This window comes from Patiria miniata, unplaced genomic scaffold (assembly GCF_015706575.1).
Source record: "Patiria miniata isolate m_02_andy unplaced genomic scaffold, ASM1570657v1 HiC_scaffold_14, whole genome shotgun sequence".
Lineage (NCBI taxonomy): Eukaryota > Metazoa > Echinodermata > Asteroidea > Valvatida > Asterinidae > Patiria > Patiria miniata.
The window spans coordinates 12,859,314-12,882,751 of NW_024037052.1; the positions used below are offsets into that span (position 1 = coordinate 12,859,314).

At 41.1% G+C, this 23,438-nt stretch overlaps 2 protein-coding genes across 4 annotated transcripts; one reads left to right on the forward strand and one right to left on the reverse strand.

Moving 5' to 3' along the window:
* Positions 1-645: 645 nt before the first annotated feature.
* LOC119722125 (protein SON-like) lies at positions 646-15,571 on the reverse strand. Of its 3 annotated transcripts, XM_038192165.1 has the most exons (10): positions 15,457-15,571; positions 13,396-14,780; positions 11,779-11,975; positions 10,233-10,461; positions 8,967-9,409; positions 8,583-8,693; positions 7,950-8,072; positions 3,860-4,010; positions 2,641-2,828; positions 646-1,649 (listed from the first exon to the last, which is right to left on the reverse strand). In XM_038192165.1, exons 1-10 carry the CDS (start codon positions 15,555-15,557, stop codon positions 1,524-1,526), a joined length of 3,054 nt encoding a protein of 1,017 aa, XP_038048093.1. In that variant the 5' UTR covers positions 15,558-15,571; the 3' UTR covers positions 646-1,523. The 3 variants fall into 3 exon arrangements, with proteins under 3 accessions (XP_038048093.1, XP_038048094.1, XP_038048095.1); XM_038192166.1 differs by lacking the exons at positions 646-1,649; positions 2,641-2,828 and adding an exon at positions 5,625-5,726 and having other exon boundaries at positions 3,890-4,010; XM_038192167.1 differs by lacking the exons at positions 646-1,649; positions 2,641-2,828 and adding an exon at positions 5,621-5,726 and having other exon boundaries at positions 3,892-4,010.
* A 298-nt stretch (positions 15,572-15,869) lies between these two features.
* Positions 15,870-22,254, forward strand: LOC119722126 (microsomal glutathione S-transferase 3-like). The gene is made up of 6 exons (XM_038192168.1): positions 15,870-15,977; positions 17,299-17,459; positions 18,290-18,354; positions 19,474-19,531; positions 20,366-20,438; positions 21,300-22,254. Exons 2-6 carry the CDS (start codon positions 17,331-17,333, stop codon positions 21,398-21,400), a joined length of 426 nt encoding a protein of 141 aa, XP_038048096.1. The 5' UTR covers positions 15,870-15,977; positions 17,299-17,330; the 3' UTR covers positions 21,401-22,254.
* Positions 22,255-23,438: the final 1,184 nt, after the last annotated feature.

Consider the following 23,438-nt stretch of genomic DNA (forward strand, 5'->3'; position numbering starts at 1 on the left):
CCTTGTATCCCTTGGCAATTTGGCGCTCTATAAGTCCAGTTATTATTCATTATTATTAAGGGGCTGAAGCCACTCCCCCCCCCCCCCCTGAGTCACGTACGTTATTGCAAGCCATAGGCAAGTGATTGGACGTGACCGTACTTACTTATTGAGCAAGTAAGAGGCAAAAGTATTCAACTTGTTGCCTTAAGACGGTCAAGAGATACTGCCTAGATGGAAGCAGATGTATATTTGTTGGAGTTCTCGACTTTTACATTTTATTTTGGGATGTACTTTTTGTACATGTTCAGTCTGACCAACGAACGAGTTGAATCAACCAACCAAGCTCTTGCGAGTTGTTTATTCGCAGCAGAAAAAAAAGTCCTTTTTCCTATATCAATAAAAAAAAAATTATATCAAAAAAGAAAACTACATCCAAAATTCATAGGTTGTGACAATCTTGACTAAGTATTATGTAATGCTGGCTTAAAAGCTGCAAGCAATCTCAAATATGTACGTATTAAATTCTATTTATTGAACTTAAGTATTTGTATTGTCCCATTTAAACTGAAATATTTCACTTGTGAAGAAAAACAAACTTTGAGCTTGCTTTATGTCTTCATAATTAAAGAAAAGCGTATGAATAAATAACACTGGCAAACGGTATTTCAGTTTTTAACTTTCTTTTATTTTATTTTATTTACATTAACTTAAAAAACATAAAACTTGCATGGATTTGTGAAGTACATGGTTTAGTGAACATCTGATAATGGTCGTCCATTACATGAACTGAATGTGGTAGGGGAACTCCATGGCTTGATTAAGGCTCTGCATTGCCTTCAAAATAGATTAGTGCAGGAAACAGAATACATTGATTTTGTAAAACATAATCGTTTGAACAGAAGCTTTGGTTTGAAGCTTTGGACATTGACCTATTAGTCCCTGTTCTGCCCTAAACCACCCAGCCTGTTACTCCTTATACCGCCCCAAACCGCCCAGCCTGTTACTCGTTATACCGCCCCAAACTGCCTTGGCATGCTATGGTGTTCAGATTCATCAGAAAGTGAATACGGTGTAGTACAAGTGCTAATGGGTTTTAGAGAGCTGGTATGTTTGGCAAAGAGTTGGTCATGCAGTTGTGTACATGCTAGTTATCATGTGACATTGTCATGTGATATCATGTGACAGGAGTGTCACATGACCTATAAGATGCAATGGGGCTCCAACGCGTGTCAGTAAAGTGGTGTAAGTTGTTGGTTGTAGACTCGGCTGTTTGGAGTCCTTGACAAGTATTTTAAAAGTGATTAGGTGCATACATGCAAGTTATCACGTGATACAAGGCATGGATCACATGGTATTATCAGGTGATTGGTAGAGTGATCAGGTGACACGAGGCAGTTATGACATGGAAATGATTGTGTGATTTTGAGTGTTGATCAAATGGATTGATCAATTGATGCAAGGCCTCAATTTAAATCAACGATCACATGATTGTACAAGACAGGGCCTTGATCACATGCACTGATCAGGTGCCAAGGCTTTGATCACATGACTTGATCAGGTGGAATGAGTCCCATTTTCTGCAGAGCGACGGCAGCGGCCTGTGCCTTGGCCTGCTTCTTGTTGGGGCATGAGGCGGATGGCTGGTACTCTTCATTGTTGATGCGCACCTGCAGAAACAAAAGAGAAACAAAATCTCTGATTTCAACCTTTCTAAACATGAGCTTGTAATTTAAAGGCTAAAACTTGAAATTATATCCTTGAATAGATCAATCTGTTTTAGCCATGTCTACTGTGCATGCGTGAGACAATACATGTTACTCCAATGCCACACTGTAAGCTCCAGCTGCATGGGTCATACGCAATGCACGCAGATCAGACTTTTGTTGACATTCGGTTGTGCAATCACGGCTGCGATTGGCCAAGAAAATATGGGGCGGCGCTTAACCCAAACAGGGGGCGGGGCTCAACCCAAACAGTCCTGAACCTTCCCATTTTCATATCATTTTTAGTGTATTGGTCTATTGACCTATCGCTGTTTGCGAGTTAACCACGCCCCTCAGACAACCCTATGGAGTTTCTGTACACTAAGTTTTGTTCGTCTCAGATGTTTCGCATTCTGCGTCCATTTGTATATCATGTAATTGGACAATATTTCACAAGCTGCGTTGACGCGATTCTAACGCGATTCTACCACGATTCTACCGTGATAAGTCAATTGTATGAATATTGAACTAAAAACTGACTTGCTGTCCGAAGAAGGCCTAGCTACAGAATTTCTTAGGCAACAGTTAACTCGACTGCACTGTCTGCCGTATTCAGAAGCATGTCCTGTCACACATTGAGAGTCTTGTTTTACTTGCTGTGCATGGGCTTTTGTGCAAGCAAACTTAAAGAAGTAATTGTTTTAAATGTTCCTACAATCACAGTGTAAGGTGTTATGCCCCCCCCCCCCTTTAGAGACAACCTTACTCCTCCCCTTCCCGCTCTGAACCTACTTTAACATTTGGCAAATCATGTTTCACCTGCTGAGCATGGGCTTATGTGACATGAAACTCATACATGCGCTTGTTTTTTCAATGGTCTTCTGTCGATCACACTGTAAACTGATACTCCCCCTTTTAGTCAACCTAACTCCTCCCTTCCTCCCTCTGAACCCACCTTGAAGATGAAATTCTTCTTGTGTGCCGGTCCCTTGTCCTGCACCAGATCAAATGCCGGTGGGGCCCACTTCCTCTTGTTGCATATCTCCATGAGAGCCGAGACGGGGTGCTTGCCTGACAGGTCCTTGAAGACCGTCTTGGGGACCGCGGTCCTCTTGCGTCTCTGCTCATCCTCTGCTACCAGACCTGGGAGTTAAGAAACAAGTCTTCAGTGCTCTTATTTCATTTTTCATCACAGATGTACTGTCCATGCCATTTACAAGTGTCTTGAAGAAATTTATTTTCCAGCAAAAGTTATTCACTTTTGAATGAGACATCTAAAGAAAACAAATTACCCACATTGCATAATAGAATAATTATTTTACAAATTTCAAATTACTTCTGGCCCCACAATAATGCAACTGATATTTTAGGGACCGAATCTCTTTGTGCGCAAAAGCACCCCCCCTCAAAAAACTTTTTATTCAGTTGCAGAGACCCAAAATAAAAAGTTGGAAATTTGTCAGGAGAAAAAAGTCACACTTGTTGAATAGCTCGGACATCCCCCTTTTATTTCCATTTTATTTTAATGAGACCAAGAACCAAATCATATGGCTCTAAGACATTATCACACACTGCACCTAGGCTGCGGAACGCACTTCCAACCCCTCTTGAACTGTAGACACTTTGGACCGGTTCAAATCCACCCTCAAATCTTACCTATTTCACCAGGCTTATAGCCTTGTAAATTTGTAAATTTGTCACTATTTTTGTCTGCTTTTCATGTCGATTTGCAAAGCGCATCAAGATTTCTTTCTGCCTCCATCACCACTTTGCCATTGTGTTCTAACTTGTCAGTGCTAATATTGACCTCTTTCATAGAGGCCTAGTTTGCTCATACATCCATGACAATGACATAATGAACTTAATATCATTGGATACAGGACGTCCTGGGCTTTTTTCCTTAATATAGTTGTCGCTTTCTAAAATGGGCCATTCTTAGTTACATGTGACACATTGTACAGAAACGTATGGTTACATGTGTGACAATTGTTTCAGTTTACTCAGTACATTTCTGATAATATGCATTTGAAAATGGGCATACTTTATTTTGAGACGCCTTGTACATCTGCACCTGCAGTACTCCATTACTCTGATCATGGTGCTTCACTACGACCATTACTTTTGTTTGAGTACACTACACTTATATCAGATCAGTGCAATCCTGCTTGCTGTACCTTTGCGGTCAGTTTTGACGTCCAGAGCCAGCGGTTCCAGCGCCCCTTCGTTATTCTTGCCCAACCCTTCCCCCTGCCGCCAGCCCATCTTGGCCATGAGCATGGCCCCCTTGTTGCCTCCAGTGATCGGTGCCTGGTTGCGGAACATGTTCTGCAGGGTCAAGGTGTTTTTTTTGTGAAGTTCGGGAGAAAGGAAAAGGATGAAAAGAGACAAGGAGAAACAGTGTGTTAAAAGCTGCTTGAGAGTTGAAAGGTCACGTACTGAGTATTCACGTTCAGTGTGAGGTCATCTATTGCATATTCATGATCAGTGTGACCTACTGCATATTCATGAAAGGTCACGCCTGCTAACTATTACCAATGTTATGAAGTTATGCTTATGCTGCAGCTATTTGTTAGAACTGATTTATGTATACCTCGATTTAAAAATGTTAAAAGAGTTAAATAGACTTGGCCCTATTTTACTCTCTGAGCAATTCCATAAATCTAACGTACGTCCGACCACATGATGTACAAGGTCGTTAAGGGTGGTGGTAGCATAGTTTGGTCTGTAATTGTTTTCTACTCATTAGAGATTGTCGCATTGTGCTACCATAAATCTTTTTCTTATCACTCATAAGATGTCACATTATTAGTGATGTATCACATTCACTTTTCCAACAGCAGCTCATTAAAGTGTCTGACAAGTACGTCCAAATTTACGGAATTGCCCCTCTGATCTTGTTCCTAAATATATTCACTAGAATGCCGCTATAGTGTAAACGGCTATAACGAATGTACCCTTTGGCAGCCAAATTTTAGGCACAGCAATACAGGGCTGTGGTCGCCAGCTATGAGCTCCGTGTGCTACCAAAAGAGGGCGCCCTTTCACCTAACAACGACGTCCCATGGGCGGGACATTTCGCTGGTTGACGCGCACCGTTCCTTGTGTGTGACGCACGTACACCAGGGGATTTGTATTATTTACACGCAGTGGCCGCGCTTCGCGGCAAATGAATTGCAGTCGGGCAAGATGGCATCGGTCGGTCACCCCCAACTGTACTTCCTTTGCCGGTGAGGGTGCTTGTGAACAGAGCGGATAGCAAATGACCACTTTACAGGATAATCTTTTATGGACCCAACTGTATTCGTTATAATTAATTTCTACTGTAGTAAAACTAGTTATTGAGTTATTAAGTGCATCTTATTTGAAAGCATTGAAACCTATTACACAATTGATATGTACAGCTTTTTATGTATTTTTAGTTTCCAATTAAAAATTAATTTAACCTTTCAATTTTTTAAAGGTTTGAAAACGCCCTTCAAAGGGTGCTTGTTGCCCCTTCAAGCAAAACAGGAATAATCAGCCCAATTTCATGGAGGAAATTGCTTGGGAAAGTTTTCGTGCAACACAAAAATGACTTGAGAACCAGTTAAAAGCAATATACAATGCTTGACATTTTTAGCCGGTAACCCGCTTTTGTTAATCAAATTTCTATGCCAAACATTTCTAAGAAATTGGGCCTCGATTCCAAGTGCCTATAACTGTATATCTTTTGATAATGCACACAAATGAAATGCACTCAAACAAAAATACTTCAAATGTGGCTGTTCATTCCTAACTCACAGCCAGACCTGTGTATAAGAGATCTTTTAAGCACACACCAATTACTGGCCAAACTGGAATAAATGCAGTTTTCTTTCAGAAACAATGACATTTGATTCACAGTTGAGCCCCCCTCGCAGCAAGACGACGTGTGTGTGCTTAAAAGTACCTCTCACCTACCCATACTGTGCGGAACGCAAATCATTCCAATCGGGTCCGTGTGGCGTGTGGTGACTGTAGGATCATCCAGTGACTGCTGCAAAGTTCTGGGTGATGTTTTGCCTGTAACAAGTTTCCATTTTTTTGCTTTTTTTTTGTTTCAAGAGTGCTGCCCTGCACCCATGGCAGGAGTGGACTAATCCACTCCTGCCATGGGTGCATGTGTACACCGGGTGGGTCCATTACGGGTTTCAGGGATGATTTGGCTGAGGTAAATGAATTGCATATGTCAGCCGACACCATTATCAAAACCCATTTCAGTTATCGGTAACAATTTAATCTCTGATTCTGTACTGATAAATTTAATCACTAAGAAGTGTGCTATAAAACAATTTTTTTTTGATGAAAATGTCTTGAAGATGTCATCATTCCAATTTGACAACTTCAGCTACATTAAATGTATTGGCTTGCATGTCCACATGTAATTGGTTCCTCTTTGTTTTATTTTCTCAGTCTACAAAAACTATCAGCAATTACCCATTTGGAACGATAATCAAATTGTTGCATATGCCTCAATGTAACAATGTTGTAATTGAGTACGTTTCCATGAGTACAAGTACTTTGCCACTAGTACAAGTACAAGTACAAGCACAGGTAGTAAGAGTATGAGTACATTCTCAAGAGTATGAGTACAAGTACATACTCATGAGTATGAAAACAAGTACATTTCATGAGTACAAGTACGAGTTCAAAAATGTACTCGAGTACGAGTACATATGAGTAATACAACACTAGAATCCGGTTCATAAGTGAGTTCGTCACACGCGCACGCACCACTAATGACTAGCACCCATTGGCTAAACACGCCACTTTACACTACGTCCGGTCCAATGGTTCCAATGCTAATCCATGTGCAGTGGGCATGGTTTAAACTGAAGTGACCTCACACTTACAAACCAGATCAAGATCTTGACAATGCGGTGTTGTTTATTTATTTCCTTGCAGTTAAATGTTGAATTTTGGGGAAATCCTTCTTGCGTATGGAGAATTTAAGAATGAAAGTGTACATTACCTTTGACACGGATAACTTTGGACGGTAGCACTCTTGAAACAAAAAACGTTTTAAACAATTTGAGCAGGGGCAGATTATACACCATTCCGAGCATGCTGTTACTTGTACACCCACGGAGGCCCCCTTCAATGGCGAAAGCATTGTGCATGCTATTGTTCAAAACAACTGCTCCATGACGGGTTATCTGAACAATAGCTAGCCTCCATAAATGAACAATGACAGCATGCTCGGAATGGTCTATAGGCAGAAAGTCACAAAAGCGTCCAAATTTTCTGGTTCCTCCTTTAGGTTTCAATTGAAATTTAGGTTTAAATTGAAATTTTTCATGAGTTCCTATTTTAGATTACAATCAAACAATTGGGAACAAACCCCAAACTTGTCTCGCATTTTTGACTTCTCCCCTGCTCAAATTGAACTGGAAACCTGTTTAAAGGAAGGCCTAACTACTTAGAGCTTGAAAAACAACCGAAAAAAAAGATATTGAAAGCTCTGAGTAGTGAGGCTTTCTACATAATTATCACTACATTGTGACAAGATACTTATGATGTTGGTGATAGGAGGATGGGAACCCTGACCACATGCCATAAAAATACATGAAAATGAGTCCAAGCACCAGCCACAAAATTGCAGCAGGGCACTGAAAATGTGTAGGTTGTAAGGCTGTGTACGGTTTACTTGGCTACTGCTGGGATGTGGCTGCAGCCGCTTCCATCCGGTTCGTTAGTGTGACGTCACCTCCAGCACTTTCTGCACGATTGGAACCGGAAGTTAACGCAGCTTGAGCGTTTGTAGCCAATGGGCGCTAGTAATCAGTGGTACGCGTGCGTGTATGACGTTTTTACTAACGAACCGGATAGGTGTGTGTGTAATGTCCAGCCGCAGCCAAATAATGCGGACACAGCCCAAGTCATCATGAATACTTCAAGGTACCATACACGGTCAGTGCGTAATACGTTGAATTCTCACAGCATAGTAATGTAAGAAGACTGGTACAGCTGGCCGAGAATTTGTCTATGCTTTCTTTACAACTTGTACCCAATTGAGAATCACTGTTTAGCTATCTTTCAATATTTTCAAGCTTTTTGAACTTTATTAAGAACACTGCTTTCTAACATTTCCCAATCTCTTACATAAAAGGCCACTTCAAAATACAGCATGTGGACATGATTTTTTTTATGTAGAATTGAGGCCAACAAGTAATTTACAAGATTGTGTTTTTCAGAATGGTGTGAAAGCAAGGAAGAGAGAGATATGTAGACACGTTCCGTTCTGACCTTCTTTGCCCATGCTTGTGCTCTGGGGTCTGTGTTGGCTAGTTCCTGTGGGCGTAGCGTCCTCAGTCCCGTGTCGCCCGTAAACATTCCTGGCTTCTGCTTACCCATTGTCCAGTTACGGATCTGACGAAAATGTACAAAATAGAAATTAGACCTCAAAAATTGTTAATCTTGTAAATGTTTTCTTTCAACTTGTTACTGCCAAATATTTATGACAGGGATGTAAGTCCTCCTGCGATTGCAGGAATTTAGGTTTATAACTTTTAGATTACATATTAGCACTTTATTGAGTGCTAATTTTCTTGTATATCTCAAATTTCCAATGCTGATTTGCATATTTAAGGCCATATGTAAATAACTAATGAGATCATATGTAAATAATGCTTTTTTAATTCAAATAATCAAAACCTTAAGTAGATGTAAAAGGCGAAACCTATGCATGATTTCTTTTTCAACTAATAACAGTATTACTGTCCATGTAAAGATCTATATGAAACATCAAATTTCTCTTCTTCAAAATGACAGTCCATAATTATGAAATCGTTTCATTCGGTGTTTGCTGTTTGGTACTAGGCTTATCTTTTTTTAAGACCAGATAGGCAATTAAGTTGGTGACATGAAATTGTTGCTTACTTGTGTCTGTGCCTTGTGCATGACAGACAGTGCTTCCACATCGTTAGGGTTGTGTTCAAGCCGTCTCGCTGCTTTCAGCCTCGCAGACACCATGGCCGCAATGTCAACCTTCTGAAATGTACAAAGAAAAAGTGTGATCTTATAAAACCCTTTTTACAATCAGACTATCTATTCAGAAAAACTAAGTAAAACTAAGTAGGGAGTTAGGGTTAAATTAACAGAAACATTTCTTTGAGATGATAACCAATCTTTACAAATTCCGTGAGATTCAAGAGCAGAGCAAAACCACTGCAAATTCTCTGTCATCTTTCTGAGTTTCAAGGCTACATATGTTCAAAGCATCATCATAAAGTGAATAATTTTTGCCGAGTATGATTTCCTTACCTGATTAGGAATTTCTTCAAACACTTTGTCCTCCTTGGCTTGGTCTTTCTGTGCAACTGGAGGCATTGCTGCAACTCCGATGGGCGCAGGCGGCACCGTCACTGCCATTGCCTTAGACACAGCTGCTGCAGCAGCCACCGATGCATACTCGGCAGCGGCAACTGCTGCAGGGATGGCCGACGCTGCAGCGATGGCGCTGGATGTCGGCAGCGCTCCTGCTGGGGATATGATACCGGCGAAGGTGAGTGGGGCTGGGGGCGTGGGTGGGGGCATGGGTGGGGTAGGGGTAGGGATCTCTGGTGCTGGCGCTGGTGCTACGGTGGTGGGTGGGGGTGGGACAGGGGGTGGGGGCATTGCTGCTGCTGCTGCTGCAGCTGCAACAGCTGCTGCTGCTGGATCGGTTACTGTAGGTGCAGTTACTGCAGTGGTAACTCCAGGAACACCTGAAAAGAAATACACACAGTTCACATTGGATAAGAAAAAATCAAAATGACAGTCACCTTGATATGTTGGTGTGTACGTGTTCTACATAACCCCCGAGGACTGACACACAAAGGGAGAACAACAGATCCTTTCAGTCCTTGGAAGTTGGTTCTTTTGTTTGAAACAGTCCTCTGTAGTAAGTTTGTGTGCTTAGTCTATGGGAGAGTGTTATATTATAGGGACAAAGGGAAACACAAAGCATTGTCCTCGAGAGTACAGTAAAACACGACTGCGCGAGCCTTGGTGTGTACAAACAAATGTCTACATTTTTTTTTACAAATTGGAGACACAATTGTTTTTTTTCTCCACCAGCTTTTACTTCAACAGGGGGAGTCATCACAGTGTCAAAATACTGACATGATAAAAAAATCTTGGTTAACTATCTCACATTTATCCCCATTTGTTGGTAAAAACATGGCTAAAAAATAAAACGTTAAAAATAAGGACTTCAATATTTGATATATATCTTCCAAAAAAATTCTTTGAGAGAATCATTTTGCTTCCTCTGGGAAAGACTATAATACGCTCTGCTCATAGAAAAGATCCCAAACCTGAATAGCAATTTAATGTGTAACGGTCAAACAAACATCACATAAAGTTTGTCAAGTGTTCAACTTTTGGGCTTTGTTTTTATTCCAAAAATGTATTTATGAATGAGAAAAGTGTGATACAGTTATAAAGTTTGGCTTAAAACTGGTTAGGGACAGTTTGCAGTTTTAAAACAAATATTTGTAAGAGACCCATGAAACTATTTTATCTTTTTTAGTGATAACTTCTAGGCACCTGGTGTTGCTTCTGCTGGTGTTAGCGTCTCGGTGCCAGGGGTCGGCATGATCTTGGTGGTAGGTTTAGCAACTGGGTCCATCATCTTAGGTTTCTTCTCGATGGAGACCCAGTCCCCGTAAGGCTTGGGGCCCAGCTCGTCTTCCTTCTTGCGGTGCTGAGAGCCGCTGGAGACTGGGAAGGTTAGCCGAAGCATCTCCTTGTCTTGGATTGGCTTCTGAACAGCATTCTGGATGGAAGAAACAATCAATTTGACAGAGTACAAAATCTGCTTTCCAAAGGTCAATATTTTTTGCTGGTCCCAGAGGGCCAGCTATTATCATGTTGCAGCCATCATAACTTTTTCCCCATTCAAATCAGCATAACCAAAGCGAGGCTGCAAGGAAAACTAGTCTGGTTCCTTTGTGCACAAAAACATTACCATTTGGTACTGTTATTGGATACAGGGAACATGACTGAAATGGTGGCAGCATTATAAAGGTCTATGGTCCTCTTTGTACCTGACTGACTGACTGTCACTTGTGAATTAGACTTGTTTAACACTATCACTGACTGACTGTTACTTTTGACCAAGACTGGTTACCTATCTTACTGACTGACTGTCGCTTGTGACCTACACCACATGTGCATTAGTCTGGCACCACATGTTTCATGTGCTTTCACGATACATGGGTAGGCAGTAAGTCAAGTCTCCATGCGAACCACATGCGCATGCAAATGGAATGATCATGCAAAGATCATGGTGGTCAGCTTCCCAATGCGTTTGTGAAGTCTGGATTTGCTTTACAAAATTTAATTTAATAATAACACCGTGCTTATATAGCACTTTACACTAAAGGTCTCAGAGCGCTTAATGATTATTACCCCTATTCATCAGGCCACAAGACCAATTTTCTGCAGCAGCGCGCAAAAGGAGTAAATCGCAATCTGGTATCTACCTTCACAGGTACCCATTTATACTCTTGGTTGGAGACGGGCAATTGTAGTATTAAAGTGTCTTGCCCAAGAACACAGGCATCATGTTCCCCATTGGGGTTCGAACCACGTATCATGGTACTTAAGTCTAAAACTGTTACCATTTGACCACAGCATTCCACATAGAAATCAGTAAAGTGGTCAACAGCACCCTTGGATAAGGTAGTGGATAGTGTGTATTTAATAATGTGTATTTGTTTATAAAGCGCATGTATCCACTATTATTGGTCATTGGGCAAATGAAACATTCCAAAGGCAATCTCAGCTCCCTATGGAGTATACAGCTCCATTCTTCCATTTCAGCGTAAAGCAGCTAAAATCAACCACAATGGGTCCTAGCTCTATGCAATAACCATCCCTGCCCTCACAGGTACCCATCTACTCCTGGGTGGAGAGAAGCAATGAGTGACAAAGTGCCTTGTCCAAGGGCACACGTACCATAACCCCAGGCTGGACTCGAACCCACAACCTGCAGAATTACCTGCAGACCAAGTATTAAATGCTCCACACCACAAAGCAACGGCACTCCACTCACCGGCACTGGATACAAGTGAATGTACTGATAACTTACTCTGATGTTCATCACAATGCCCACATTGCCCAATGGAGCCTCCCTGACTTTGAAGGGATGCCTAATGAACGGTTCATCAGTCTCATCATCAGATCCCACAGGTTTATTGATGGGAGAGTCATCAGAGTCAGAGTCGTCCTGCTGCTTGCTTGCTATCTCCTTGCAGACGGCTGTTAGTTCCTCTACACTCCTCCTCTCTGAAAAATCGAAACACGATTTGTGGATTTGAGGATATCAATTACCAAATTTTGTTTTGTTTCATTTGGTGTACTGCTTCGTTAATCTAGCGATTGGCAGGATACTAGTCACAGAGAAGGTGGAATACAAATTAGTGACAGAGAAAGTGGACTATAAGAACTGCCATAGTAAAATCAACATGTCATTAAAGCTATAGTCCATCATTTGCAGCCATCCGAAAAGTAACTGGCGTAATTATTGTTGAAAAACAAACTTGGTTGAAAGATAGTAAGGGAACTAAACTCCCTGTGAAATTATTCTTTCTGGGAAGCTGTCATTTTGAAGTAATCAACAAAAGGAGGCATTTCCAACGGTGATTCTTAAGAAGCACCGTAGGAACATTTAAATTAGTAGTTCGTTTTGTTATTCAGCGCAGCGCGCACAAGGTTTGGAACGAGGCACACGTGCGCGCGGTTGTTATAATTCGTCGGATCAGTGCGCTACGTCACGTATAGCTGCAATTCAAAACAATTCAAAACATGATTCAGTAACTTTTGATTTGAAATTGAGATCTTAGAATGCTGTTTTTCTCGGAATATACAGCTGAAGCTTAGCTGAAACTTCATCAGGTTAGTTGCTCAGTATCCTTCATTAGATTTTGAACTCTTTTGTTGCTTCAAACGAACAAAATGCACAAATTACAAATGATGGACTATAGCTTTAAACAGCTTTGATAAAAGTAGTTTAAACCTAACCCTAACAGTTTAGAACGCACCACAACAGGCGTTAAAAGTCTGTTGGACCTTGTTGCATTGGGCCATCAGCACCAGTGCAAAAACTGCCATTTCTTTAACCGTAACCCTCCAGTGTATTTTGGCTAGAAACCCTGTCAAAGGTAGCAACACTCAACACTTGTCTAAAATGACAAGCCTGCCCAGTGTAGCAAGATCCATCAGGTCAAAAGTCTCAAGGCCAAACTGCCTCAGAGTCTGTGGTCACCGAATGCAGCAGGATATAACTGTGGCATTGTTCAAAGGGATTAGCTCTCATTGTAATTTATTTCAGAGCATGCTGTTTATGTACTGGTGTTGATAGCTAAATGCATCAAAGTGCACCAGACTTTCCACCTGATGTTCTGTGTTGCGTGAGCTTGCGTCTGGCAGGGTTAGGGGTAATTAAGGAAGTAGTTCCATTGAACAATGTCACTGTTGGATCGTGTTGCAGTTGACGACCACAAACTTCCATGCTGCCTTGCCAAGCAAATGTTTGACCTGATTGATCTTATTACACCGGGCAGGCTTCTAACTTTGAGAAGTGATGACTTTGTGTTGAATGTTGTTGCGTTGGGTAGGGTTTCTTGAAAAAATACCACCAAGGGTGAGGGATAAGTTAAATGCACACAAGTGTAAACTGGATATGGATTTTTTGGTCATAGCTTACCCTTTGGGTCCACTTTGGTTACCACACTTTTTGGTGTCAGCTTCATGTACGGTGGGAATTCCCCAGATTGCATCTTAGCGTAGGCGTTAGCCTTGGCAATCTCCAGCAGCTTAGCCTTGTCGATTTTAAACTCATCATCTGAGCGTGGCGATCTCGAGCGCGACCGTTGCACGTATCTTGAGCCAGAGCCAGCGCCATAGCGCCTGGAATAATACCTGTCAGGGGACGTGCTTCGATAGTAGGCTTCCTCTCTAGATCTCAACCTTGTTGACTGGCTGTGTTTGTGAGTCTTTGGGGAGCGCGATCGGGACTTTGAGCGCTTGCGCTTCTTGTGATGAGATGTGGATTTGGATTTGGATGGTGATTGGGAACGGGACCTTGATCCGGACCTGTGTTTCCGTTTGCTGCTGCTTTTCGTTTTCTCTTCCTTAGAGTCGCCGCCTTTCTCTTTGTGTCTGCTTTTATGTTTCTTTTCTTTGGCTTCTTTCTTCTCACTCTTCTCCTTGTGCTTGTCTTTCCCAGAGTCATTTTCCTTCTTTAATTTGTCTACTTCATCACCCTTGCTCGCTTTATCTTTGGATTTTTTCTTGTCTTTGCTTTTGTCTTTGTCTGGGTCCTTCTCCTTGCTCTTGTGCTCTTTCTTCTGTTTGTCCTTCTTCTTGTCCTTCTTGCTTTTGTCTTTGTGTTTATGTTTCTCCTTTGGGGACTCCTCCTTGGTTTCACCCTTGCTGTGTTTGTGCTTCTTGTGTTTGTGCTTTTTGTGTTTCTTGGATTTCTTGGCATCCTCATCTTTGATTTCTCCGCTCGTATCCGAGTCCATCCCATCCTCCTTTGTGACGTTTGCTTCTTCGTTTGCTTCTTCCTCCCCTTCCCCCTCCCCTTCCGCCTCCCCTTCTGCCACCCCGTCCGCTTCCTCTTCGCTTTCACTAGACGGTGACAGCTCCCCTTCTTCATAGACCTTCCTCCACGGCTTTCCATCCTTCACTTCCCCCTCGTTTTCATCATCACTACTGTCCGTACTACTGTCCACATCGTCCATCTCCTCTTCCGCCACCTCTTCCTCTGCATCCCTGTGCATCGTTGCCTCAGGTTCAATTTTCTTTGTGAGAAGCTTGATAGTAATCTTCTTATCTTTACCATCTTTGCTACTGGAAGTTTCCATTTGCATAGGCTTTGATTCCTCCTTCATGTTTTCATCAATCTCACTTTTGAGCTGCTCTGGGGAAGTTTTTGTTGTCTTCTGTATGGCGTCATTTCCCATTTCTGCTTTAACTTCTTTATTTGCAGAATTGTGTTCATCTTTACCATTGGAATTCGATGTTGCATCTGATGACTGCTGCCTTTCATTGCATTCATCCAAGGCAGGTTTTGTGTCCTCTGTATCCCTATGGAGACAAACAGTAAACAAATTTACCTGATTTTCAACTGCTATCATTACGGCATAGCATAAATTATTTTTGAAAAAACATTGCGCATCTATAACACCAACCTGAGCGCTTTGGTAGCTTGATTGGTTAAATGTCACACTACGATGCTGAAGGTCCCAGGACCAAATTGGTGCTGAGAAAATTCTTTTTCTTCTTTTTGTTCTCTAAATAGTTTTCTTTACTTTTATCTTTTAATTTAGTATCCAGATGCCACTTCAGCGGTTGTGTACAAAGTCTACGGAGAGTCCAGTGCATTTTCAAAGTTTTTTCTGACAAAAAATTGGAAATGTTTCTCAGTCCCAGTATTCCCAGATTCATGTCTTTTCAACATTTTTGCAATGACTGACCTTCATTGAGAGGATATTTGATGAAAAAAAGTGGCGTCAGGATGCAACATTCTTTCCAAATCAAATCCTACTTGTTGATCTCGTTTAACCCCGCCCCCCGGCCCCCAACCCTTACCCACGATCGATCCATCATGATCAAGTCAATCCAAACAGCCAGCACTGTGTGAACCCATATGGAGGAATAAGAACACAACGGCAAACCTTCCATTCCTCACTTCCTCTTTTAATAATTTGAATCTAGAATGCTTCCAACGGAACGTTTAAAACCAATTTAATATTTCACTTACTCATCCCGTTGTTTTTCCTTAAGTTCTTGCATTTTTTGAAGCGCAAAACTTCGCAGAACTTCGTCCAGGCCTGCCATTTTTATTTTCCCTAGGCAGTGCATGTACCTGAATTATTTGGGCCGTTCTAATATGTGAAGAGGGGTGAAAATGTTTTATTCAGGCGCCATTCAACAATCAAATACGTATTGTAACATTTTTATGCAATGAGTATCATTTAAAAATCATGACATCATATGTTATTTATAAAAAAGATATCACATTATAGGTCAGATTTTGGACTTTGAAATTGAAATAATTATCTTTAGTAATTTAATTGACTCTACTTTTCTAATGGACTGAACGAACGAATGTCTGGTATCCATTTTGTTTGGAGATTTGCATGCAGCAGGTGCGCGACAGTGGCGCCGTGCGTGACACACATACATTCGACGGTAGGCAAGCGTGGGAAGTGGACGTGCTAACGTTGTGCGGAGCTGAGAACATCACCAACTTCTTACGTGATTGTTTGTAGATTAACACGGGTAATTTACCAATAAACGATTAAGCTAATTAAGAAATTAAGCTCAAGTGTTGGTGTAATCTGGTAATAGCACACACGTGGTCCGTTTTACTTGTTGAACCACTAGTTTAGAGCAATGAACTGAATGTGCAAGTCATGCAAGTGCTGCAGCTGAATCATGAATGAAAGTTGCGCAAGGTATCCCTTTACTGCGCTCAGCAGGCCTCTCTCATCGTTTTGCGTTTGTGTTTGTTTGGAAAGTCACTTGACACCCTGTGCACAAACCTAGTATGAGGCTGGTCTGAAAAAAATTCTAAATTTTCTTTTTTCAGTGAATGCTTCAATATTTTCCCGGGAAAAATGTTGTAACCTGACGCCACTTCCGCGAGTGTGTACAAAGTCTATGGAGAGTCAAGAAAATTTTAAGTAGGGTCTATTTCCTAACAAACTTGGAAATGTTTCTCAGTCCCAGATTCATGTCTTATCATCATTTTTGTAATGACTGACCGGAAAAAATTCCGTACTCGGACGTCACTTTTTTCAATTAATTTTCTAGCGCCAAAAGTTACATCTTTTACGGTTATTCCTCCACTTTCCCTCCTCTACTCTCTCCTTTCCTTAATTTCTATTTATTAATCAGTCAGTTTCTTCATCGGGATTCGAACCTCTGACGCTTGCTTGACACACGAGACTCTTAACCGCTAGGCCGCGCACGATCGCTGTTGCAGTAATCAATCTTTGGACGTATTTGAAGTATCCATTGAAATAAACTAAATATTCATGAGAAAATAAATATTCATAATGACGTATTGCACTATCATTGGCAGGCTCATGCGACGTCATGGTTGTTGATGTCACGTGTATAACGTACCGCTGTCTTTCAGCCACTACAATCAGTTTTGACCGGCTGCTTCAAGTTAGTTCTGCACGACGTATGCATCCAAAATGTGCTCTAAAAACACATTTTGAGTAAATTTTTTTCACCTTAACACAGCTTCCTGGATTTCTCTTGGTTCAAATGACAAGGTGAGGTGACAATTAATATGTTTGGCATCAGATAAATTGACGTCCGAGTATGGACATTTTCCCGACTGACCTTCTATTCATTGAGATGATATATGAAAGGAAAGAGTGGCGTCAGGTTGCAACATTTTTTTCAATTTTCCCTGCTAAATTTGACTTTTTAGGACATGTAATCACTTTTTGATGGCTGATCATTGCAGGGAAAAATTGGTGGAAAAAATGTTGCACCCTGATGCCACTTTTTCACTGAAAGAAAGCCGGCGCCATTAAATCCATGAAATCAAAAGCTGGTCTTTTCTCAAATTTCCCCTCTCATACAGGACACAGTGTCCGTACTAAACTTGAGATCAACATGTCTGGCGTACTGTCAACGCTGCCCAAGGATTACGGGTATGTCATTCTAGTGGGCTCGGCCAGCTACGTCATGGTGTACTACCTGGCTGTGAACGTCAGTAGGGCGAGGAGAAAATACGGTGTGGAGGTATGCCAGGGCTGTAATGTAGCGAGATTTGTGACATGAGGGGTGCTGATTTTCGTACGCCATTATGTGTCCAAGAATGAGATAACATTCTGTCGCAAGATTCTTGGGTTATTTTATGGTCTTGTCAAAAATAGTACCAGATCATTAGAGACACTGATGACTGTTCACAGGAGTCTTGTTATGCCCCAACTGTGGCATCGTCCCAACTATAGTTAGGATCGTGCCAACTGTCTATATGGTTAGGAATGCCCCAACTGTTATTGTTGAGACTGTCTCAACTATAGTTGGGACATCACAATTGCCGAAGTTATGGGCCCATAAAGTTACGGACACAATGCAAGCTGAGTTGGACCTAATATCACGCCAAAATGGATGGTTGTCCCAACTCTCTCTCTATAAACGGCTTGGAGGTATTCAATCGCTTTCCTGTGTTGCAAATTTGTTGACACTTTGTTTTACACAAGGGCTTAAAATTGCTTTATATGTAGACACTTGGGCTTTTGAAAGTTGGGAATCCCTTTTGATTTCTTGATGCATTTATTGGTCTAACTTTGTGTTGTCTAAGTTTCGTTTTTATCTCAATAGTTTTAATGAAGGTAGTGGTCTGTTTTTAAATGGACATCACATGCCATTCAACAACCGTCGTTTTCTTTCATGGATAGAGCCCAATTCAACTTATTCAACTATCTGAGTACAGTACAAAATAATAATGAACCTTGTATAGTTTATCACAGAGTAGTTTTTAATTTAACTTTGTAAAAATAAATTTTTTAAATTGTAATAAGTAGGCCTATTTATAATACGATTCATTTTTTGGTTTCATTTATCAGTATCCTGCCATGTACAGCGATTCGCATCAGCTTTTCAACTGTGTTCAAAGGGCTCACCAGAACACGTAAGACTGCATCCTTTCCTTCAAAACCAATTGTTTTTATTCCCATCTAATATTTCTGATTCTTGTACACTAGTGAAATAATTGTCATTTTTGGTCTGGTACCGGAGGGCCAGCCTCTTGTCCTCTGTGTACCTATTTCACTGACTGACTTACCGACTTATATACAAATGATAAGGGAATAATATGTTTCGGAGGTATTAAAAACTCTGTTTAAGACTGGTTGGAGCCTGGATGGGTGATAATTACCAGAGGCGAAGCCGAGGGTAATTATCAGCACTCCAGACTCCAACCGGTCTTAAACAGAGTGTTTAATACTGGCGAAGCAAATATTTATTCCCATTCATAGATACCTTTTTGGTCCAAAAAATCAAAAGAAGTCAAAAACTAGGCGTTGCCAACCATTTTGTTCAACAAGTTTACTTTATGATTTATGAAACACCCCTCTGTCTGTTATATGGAATGTCCCTCTACAACTCGTTGCCTTATAAGGAGATGGCGTGCTTGTCACGCTTGCGTGATGTCGCGCAAAACGCAGCTTGGCCGGTGTGTGAATTTTGGACTATGAAATACTGATTCACTGGTAGTATTGCGCATGCCTACGTGAGGAATGTGAACGTTCAACCAATGAAACATCAAAAGGCACCGGATTTCATGGGAGTCCAAATTTCATGTGACACTGGAAAAGTGTTTAATACCAGCCAGCCATGTCTTTATCATCCGTTTAAGACCTGCCACGTGACAGGCGCTCGACCAATTTGAATGGATATAAACTGTATGAATGTTAAAGTAAGGATATCTCAGCGCTGTAGAACGTGGTGTGACTGGCACGTTATGTGCTTGTAAGTTACTTTACGACATACTTACATATTTCATTTTTCTGCTTTTATGGGCATTTGGTTTATCTACTTGCGAGTACTCGACTACTTTTGAGTAATTTCTCTGTGAGTACTCGAGTAGAAAAATCCGCTACTCGCCCAGGCCTAATAGTGAATAGCCATTCTGAATCAATATAGTTTTGTGCGCTCTGAGTTAGACTGGTCTATGTCCGGGACAAACTGTTTTAGGCTTGCTTTATCTTGTTCTCTAAAAACTGTTTATGTCTTCAATCTGTTGCTGCAGCCTGGAGTCCTATCCTCCGTTCCTGTTTTTCCTGGCGATGTCGGGACTCCGTTTTCCGGTATGTTTTCCCCTCTATTCCCTACCCCAGTATTGTAAAATTTCACTGTATACTGGTTGCAAACTGGCAGATGCATAGAGTGGGAAGGAACTTTTTTTGGGCTGAAAAAACTACCAATTGAAGCCCCTTGTCAAAGACATTGGAACATTTCGTTGCAGAGCTGACATACAAGCGAATCGACCATTTTGGCGATTGTGAGATTTTGTAATTTTTGTAGTTTTTAAAGGTTGCTCTTTCAAGTATTTATGCCAAAATTCTTAATTCTTATGTGGCAAATCAGTCATAATAACAAATCCGTAATTCGACATAGTGACGAATACAGATTTTGGCTGGTAACCAGCTAATGTAAGGTGTGCTTTCAAAGTACCAACGTGTGCAAACTGACGAATAGCATAGAAACAGTGTGAAGAACAACCGGCTATTAGAAATTTTGTAATTTGACAAACTGACGAATACGTTTACGATCAAATAAAAACATATCGCACGACTTCTCTGATTAAATAAGTAACCTCATGGATACTACATTTCCTATTTTATTTCGATTATACACCAAAAGGGTTATTATCGAAACATAAGGGTGAAATACGATGCCCAGAAAAATGTCCAACTTCAAACGCAAATTACTCAAAACAGGGTTTTCGCTTATTCGTCGGTATGTCAGCTCTGCGACGATTTTCAAGGGGCTTGTGGAGGCATTGGAATAGAGGACTTGGCAAATGCTGTGTTCTTTTTGTCTTTATGTTAGATACTGTCTTACTGAGCAAACATAAAATGAGAAAAAAAGCTTCATCTTAACAGTCCGAGAATTTTGTTATTTTTATAAACCTGGTACAGAGAGCTTCAGCTGCATGCGGTGCTGTGTGGATCTTGAGTCGTCTCAGCTTTGCACGTGGCTACTACTCAGGAGGTATGGACTGTCAGTTAAAATGGAATCCTTTCAAATTCAGTTTAAAAAGGCGATTATTTTTTGCAGTGTTACTGTTGGTGTCAAGGCACTCTAGATGGATTACCGGTTATCACAAGTCCATTGCAAGTCCATCATAAGTGCATCACAAGTCTATCATACATGCATCACAAGTCCATCATAAGTGCATAACAAGTGCATCATAAGTGCATCACAAGTCCATCACAAGTCCATTGCAAGTCCATCATAAGTGAATCACAAGTCCATCACAAGTCCATCATAAGTCCGTCAAAAGTCCGTCATAAGTCTGTCACAAGTCTGTCACAAGTCCGTCACAAGTCCTCACAAGTCCTCACAAGTCCTCACAAGTCCGTCACAAGTCCGTCACAAGTCCTCACAAGTTCTCACAAGTCCTCACAAGTCCATCACAAGTCCTCACAAGTCCGTCACAAGTCCGTCACAAGTCCTCACAAGTCCTCACAAGTCCGTCACAAGTCTGTCACAAGTCCTCACAAGTCCTCACAAGTCCATCACAAGTCCTAACAAGTCCTCACAAGTCCTCACAAGTCCTCACAAGTCCGTCACAAGTCCTCACAAGTCCTCACAAGTCCTCACAAGTCCTCACAAGTCCGTCACAAGTCCTCACAAGTCCTCACAAGTCCTCACAAGTCCTCACAAGTCCTCACAAGTCCGTCACAAGTCCGTCACAAGTCCTCACAAGTCCTCACAAGTCCTCACAAGTCCTTCAGTGCCAAGTCAACTCACAAGCTATTCAAATAAACTGTGACAAAGGCATTCCTTTGTTTGGGTCAAACTTTCCAACCAGCAAATTCTGTACACTGCATTTCCCCTCCTTGTCTCCAGATCCAAAGAAGCGTCTGCGGGGAGCGTACGGATACCCTGCCATTCTCGGTCTCTTCGGGATGACAATTTTCTGCGCTGCACGCCAGCTTGAGTGGGTATAAGAGACTAAAATGAAATAAAAGTGATCTATTTTATAACACCCATTGTGGGCAAGACCACTTTTGCAAGTTAATTTTCCAATTAACTTGCATCGAAGTATATGCTGTCTGTCAAATTCTTCTTGTTAAGACAGATGTTGCCTTTTCTCTGAACAAAAATCCACCATTTTAATGACTACCAATTTATACCTCATTTCAGCCAAATTTGATTTTGTGCAGAGGATTTAAGCTCATGTGAAATTTATGGTTATACGTGTAGATGTCTTTCATCCAAATAGTTTGAATTGTTTATTACTGCTTTTGAATGAAATAATGTGCGAAATATCAGTTATGCTTCATTTTGTGTTTGAGTTTTATCATGTTAGCAAGCTCTAGGAAAAGTTGGATTGGTTTTGAAACTCATTAGTATAGAAGTTGCTTTCAATTGTTTTTAGTACCCCATTTTGACTTTTTTAAATCTCATGCAGAAATCTTTACGCCTTAGTTTAACCCATTATAGGTGCAATTAGGTATCAAAAATCTAGGAAAAGATAGAAGAATTCATACTGTTAAAGATAGTACAACAGTTATTTCAATTTAGAAATTTTTCAGCAGTAGCTTCTAGAGAATGTTTTATTAAACTGTCGCGTTTTGTATTCCGACAATCACGTCCTTAATCCTTTGAAATTACTAAATAAGGAATACGTATTCATTATTTTGTATATCTAAAAAAGTTAGTTTCAAAAAGAATTCAGGCATAAATATTTAATGAGAGTGTGCTTTATATTTCAGGAAAAGATGTATAATTCTCGAAATATTTTTATATAATCTACGCCTTGTGTTACAATGGTAAATTAATAAAGTAACATTTACACAAACCCACATTGTGATGTGCAGAGTTTATTCAAGATTTCAAGTCCCTGTACCGCCCCAATCTGCCCTACCTGTTACTCCCTGTAATGGCGCAAACTGCCCAAGCTCGGTATGGTTTTATGGAATCTGGAAATGAATTCAAGGTAATACAATGTACAGGGTGGTTCAAAATATAGTTGAAATACTGCATACGAGTCCATTACAAGTCCTCTCAAGTCCCCACAAGTCCCCACAAGTCCATCACAAGTCCATCACAGGTCCTTTCAAGTTCATTGCAAGTTTATCGCAAGTTCATCGCAAGTCCATCGCATGTCCATCACAAGTCCATCATAAGTCCATCACAAGTCCATCATAAGTGAAGTCCATCAAAAGTCCATCAATAGTCCTCAAGTCCATCACAAGCTCATCGCAAGTCCATCAAAAGTCCATCACAAGTCCTCTCAAGTGCATCACAAGTCCATCGCAAATCCATCAAAAGTCCATCACAAGTCCATCACAAGTCCATCACAAGTCCATCACAAGTCCATCACTAGTCATCCAGTCCCAAGTCAACTTACAAGCTATTCGAGGCAATTGTGACAAACGCATTCCTTTGTTATTGTTCACCCCCTGTTACACTTGACTGCCCCATGTTAATTGATCCAACTGACAGAATCTACCCTAACTCAGGCCTTTTTGCTAGGATTCAACCTCAATCCTGCAAAATCCACTGTTTTTTCTTGAATGTGGTCCTTGAAGGGGTGACCACTGCCTCAATCCTGCAAAATCCTCCAGCAATCACTGTCAGTAAATTTAAGCAGAGCCAGTGACATCCTGGAGCAGTGCAGAGGATTTCAAGTATAATGTAGGCCTAAACTTATGCACAGCTGAGCATAAACAACAGAAGGTCCGGCCCAAGAACCTTGACACAGTAAGTGCATCCTCTAAAATCAGCAACGCATATTTGCCATATAGCCTCAATCCTGCAAAGATTCTCCATTTTGCAAAGAGGATTTGGGAAGGTTATGATTAATCTGCATATTTGTTCCTCGTCTCCAGATCCAAAGCGTGTGCGGGGAGCGTACGGATACCCTGCCATTCTCGGTCTCTTCGGGATGACAATTTTCTGCGCTGCACACCAGCTTGAGTGGGCGTTTAGTTTCCCCATTTTGAGGTTCGTTGGAGGTATCGCATCCAGACCTCTGTATGC

What these genes read in the sequence shown, in the direction of transcription:
- LOC119722125 (XM_038192165.1), bottom strand. Translation starts at nt 15,557, where the DNA reads ATGCACTGCCTAGGGAAAATAAAAATGGCAGGCCTGGACGAAGTTCTG. An exon ending in AAGGAAAAACAACGGGATGA is followed by an intron (nt 14,781 to 15,456) that starts GTAAGTGAAATA and finishes TTGTCTCCATAG; the next exon opens with GGATACAGAGGACACAAAAC. An exon ending in CGTCAAAACTGACCGCAAAG is followed by an intron (nt 2,829 to 3,859) that starts GTACAGCAAGCA and finishes CTTAACTCCCAG; the next exon opens with GTCTGGTAGCAGAGGATGAG.
- LOC119722126 (XM_038192168.1), top strand. Translation starts at nt 17,331, where the DNA reads ATGTCTGGCGTACTGTCAACGCTGCCCAAGGATTACGGGTATGTCATT. An exon ending in CAAAGGGCTCACCAGAACAC is followed by an intron (nt 18,355 to 19,473) that starts GTAAGACTGCAT and finishes CTGTTGCTGCAG; the next exon opens with CCTGGAGTCCTATCCTCCGT. An exon ending in TGTCGGGACTCCGTTTTCCG is followed by an intron (nt 19,532 to 20,365) that starts GTATGTTTTCCC and finishes AACCTGGTACAG; the next exon opens with AGAGCTTCAGCTGCATGCGG.